The 3,629-nt window shown below is 30.6% G+C and overlaps 1 protein-coding gene across 1 annotated transcript; it reads left to right on the top strand.

Annotated features, from left to right (window-relative positions):
• The first annotated feature begins 677 nt into the window (after nucleotides 1-677).
• Nucleotides 678-3,429, top strand: LOC112462814 (target of rapamycin complex subunit lst8). Its single transcript, XM_025028849.1, has 8 exons — nucleotides 678-853; nucleotides 980-1,121; nucleotides 1,361-1,513; nucleotides 1,632-1,693; nucleotides 1,790-1,940; nucleotides 2,213-2,415; nucleotides 2,946-3,088; nucleotides 3,275-3,429. Exons 2-8 carry the CDS (start codon nucleotides 996-998, stop codon nucleotides 3,397-3,399), a joined length of 963 nt encoding a protein of 320 aa, XP_024884617.1. The 5' UTR covers nucleotides 678-853; nucleotides 980-995; the 3' UTR covers nucleotides 3,400-3,429.
• The last annotated feature ends 200 nt before the right edge of the window (nucleotides 3,430-3,629 follow it).

Here is a 3,629-nt window from a genome sequence, read left to right as displayed (position 1 = left end):
GACCTGCTGCTGCTTTTCACTGCTCATGAAATTTATTCACCTTAAAGGTGCTGTCACATGGCAGTCAGAAATTCGGAAAACGGAATCTCGGAAAAGTAACGGAAAGGGGGTCAGAAGTTATTAAATGCATTTAATAACTTCTTAAAAGTATTTTAATTTTTTTCCATTTCATGATCTCTATCTCTACAAAATAATATAAATACACAAATTTTTAATACATAAATAGTTAATGTACATACATACTGTCAGACATGCAAAAATTGCGGACTTGCCAGTCCGAAATTTTTGTGACTGGGCTCCCCATGGACTGATATTTCCGGAATAAGTAAAAATTGAAAAAATTATTTTTATTGTTTTAGAAGAAAAAAGATACTTACCGTAGTAGTAGAGTCTATTAAAAAATAAAGCTTCGACGTATTTTTTATTATACTCTAAAATTATATAGAAATTTCTTTAATTTAAAAATATGTTAAGGTTAGAATGCCATTTAGTTGTCCGTAAAAGTCGTTCCATGGGGAGCCCGGCCCTTGAAAAATCGCACCAATCGAGCTGACTCTGATTGGTTGACCCCCTCTCCGTTACTTTTCCGAGATTCCGTTTTCCGAATTTCTGACTGCCATGTGACAGCACCCTAAGGCATTTAACAGACGGAACGGATCGACGGAAATCTAGTAAACTTTGTCTTCCGCGTTTCCGCGTTTCCGCGTTTCCGCGCTCCATGTCCATGTAATGGCACCCTTAAAGAAGAAAGAATCAGAAAGATTCAAAGAAGTTCTCCGAAGAGGAAACAAGTATAAAGACGAAGAAAAGGAAGAAGAAATCCAAGAAGAGAGAAAGAAATATTTATAGTTTGGTGTGTGAAAGTGTAAACATTTCAGTATATATCAATATTATAATTTTATTATAATAATGAATTTTGTCTGAAATAAATTAATAATAATAAATAATTATTAATAATAATTAATAATTTAATTTTGAGAGATCATTAATTGAGGATGACTCTCGACTGTGTGATTAGCAACGAACAAGTGATTTTTGTTACGGGAGGTTATGACCATACTATTAAAATATGGCAACCGCATACGGGTGTCTGTCAACGTACGTGCCAACACACGGATTCTGTATCCTTCGAACCAAATTTTTGGTTAAAATGCGTCTTGACGATAATCGTACCAAATCATGGTCGTATTGTCTTGACAATTATAATTGGCCAGTAGAGTCGATTAATATTTCCATTGCTGTTTATTATTTGACTGGCGAAGTAAATGTGATTTATTCTGTTTAAAATTGTATATATGTTGCAATTATAAGTGAGAAACTTTTTGAGGTATTTTTTGAATTTTCTTAACGAGTTTTACAGCAAGTCAATGCATTAGATATTACACCAGACAAGTATGTTGTAGCTGCTGCTGGATATCAGCATATACGGATGTATGACCTAGCTTCAAATAATCCCAATCCAGTCATCAACTATGAAGGAGTGTCGAAAAATATTACCAGTTTAGGCTTTCAGGTTTTATGTCAATATTACATACTGTTATATGTAGGATATTCTTTTACAAACATATATGTATATATGTTTGTAAATAAAAGTTTACAATAATGTTTATATAATTATTTCTTGTAAATAGGAAGAAGGAAAGTGGATGTATACAGGAGGAGAAGATTGTTCTGCAAGAGTATGGGATTTGAGGTAAATTATTTACTGAAAGAAGAATTATTTATAATAAGAGAGAATAATAAGAATTATTTATATTTTTAACTTAATAATACTAATTTTTATTGATAGATCTAGCAGCTTTCAGTGCCAAAGAATATTTCAAGTGACTGCACCTGTAAATTGTGTATGTTTACATCCCAATCAAGCAGAACTAATTGTTGGTGATCAAAGTGGAGTCATACATTTATGGGACCTTCGTTCTGATCACAATGAGCAATTAGTATGTTATCTTTTTTATATTTGAAAATTTTACATTTGTTTTCAGGATCTAAAGTCATGAAGAACTTTCGAAGAGATAAAATTTTGACAATTCTCTTTATTTTATTATTTTATTTTCTATTACATATATGTATTAAAATATTTGTGTAATAATATATATGATTTATATAAATACAAAATTTATCAAGAGAGATGAAAATCATAGATGTAATATTAGAATAATCTTAATATAATTTTTTAATATTAATATAATTTTTTCTATTTAAATATCAGATTCCTGAAGCTGAATCTTCGATTCAGGATATTACAATAGATCAGGATGGCACTTACATGGCTGCAGTAAATAATAAAGGACACTGCTATATTTGGACGCTTTCAGGAGGCGTTGGAGAAGAACCTACAAAACTTAATCCTCGTCACAAACTTCTAGCTCATAAACGTTATGCCCTTCGTTGCAAATTCAGTCCTGATTCTACGTGAGTATTTTCTTATTTTTATAATAAGTATTTTTCCATCATTAAAAAAAAATAATATATACGTTATATAACATTATTATTATATACAATGTATATGTATTAGATGTCATATATTCTCGTGGACTATAAATATTAAAAACCAAACAGGAGAAAATGCCATATTCTTAAATATTAAACTCGTAACTATTTAGAACTACTACAGTAGTTCTAAATTTGTTGCTAAACTTTCTATATTATTCTATTAATTTATATTATTTGAGATGTGAAGGAACTAACTTATGTTGATAACACAAGAAAATAAACTTATATGATTTTTCACTTCCGTTATCATAATCTAAAATAGTTGTACCAAAAAATATCAGAAGTATCCTTTTAGATTTGATTAGATTTAAGTGAAAAATTGACGGAAGATACAAAAGATTCTGTATATCCACTTTAAAATGTTAACAAAAAAATAAGGATATGCTATTCCCAACAATTTTTTTATACCCTTTGCTAAATAAGTTTTATATCCAAATTAATTTATTAAGATTGTTGGTGACAACATCGGCTGATCAGACTGCACGAGTATGGAGAACAACAGATTTTTCCGAAGTACAAGTACTTCAGCACGAGGCAAAGCGTTGGGTTTGGGATGCGGCGTTCAGCGCAGATTCCCAATATATATTCACCGGTGAGCATTTCGTCTTTTTAAATATTCTCTTTCCCTAATAATAAGACCACGTAAATATATACTTGTGTAACTTGTGACAAACTTTCCGATTTATAATTTGTCAAAGAACTTGTAATCAAAGTTGTATAAATATCTTATATATTTTATTTTATTTTATTTTTTTATTTTATTTGATATTTTACGCAGCCTCTTCAGACGGAATTGCAAGACTGTGGAATGCGTCTACAGGAACAGTAGAACGAGAATATGTAGGACATCAGAAGGCTGTCACAGCTCTTGCTTTTCGCGATGAAATTGTTTCCGCAAGCTAAAAATAAAAAAATAAAAATTTAAATAATATATTTAGTTTTTTTTAATGGAAAAATGTTAAAAATTCAAGATTATATGTTATTAAGGTGTAAGATCCAGGCTGTACGATGGGCTGTCGTTCTTCACTCAAAGGAACCTCGTCCAGAGGAACTTCATCTCTATCTTGCACCTTCTGATTTTCATCTCTTTGGTCCTCTGAAAGATACAATTTACGGGAAGAGATATGACAATA

Source organism: Temnothorax curvispinosus, unplaced genomic scaffold (genome assembly GCF_003070985.1).
Source record: "Temnothorax curvispinosus isolate PA1 unplaced genomic scaffold, ASM307098v1 QBEX01012785.1, whole genome shotgun sequence".
NCBI lineage: Eukaryota > Metazoa > Arthropoda > Insecta > Hymenoptera > Formicidae > Temnothorax > Temnothorax curvispinosus.
This window is presented reverse-complemented; position numbering and strand designations above follow the sequence as displayed.

Excerpts from the sequence above, each read along its gene's own strand:
- LOC112462814 (XM_025028849.1), top strand. The coding sequence starts at position 996 with ATGACTCTCGACTGTGTGATTAGCAACGAACAAGTGATTTTTGTTACG. Across the intron at positions 1,941-2,212 it reads CTGATCACAATGAGCAATTA|ATTCCTGAAGCTGAATCTTC; the intron begins GTATGTTATCTT and ends TTTAAATATCAG. Across the intron at positions 2,416-2,945 it reads AAATTCAGTCCTGATTCTAC|ATTGTTGGTGACAACATCGG; the intron begins GTGAGTATTTTC and ends TAATTTATTAAG.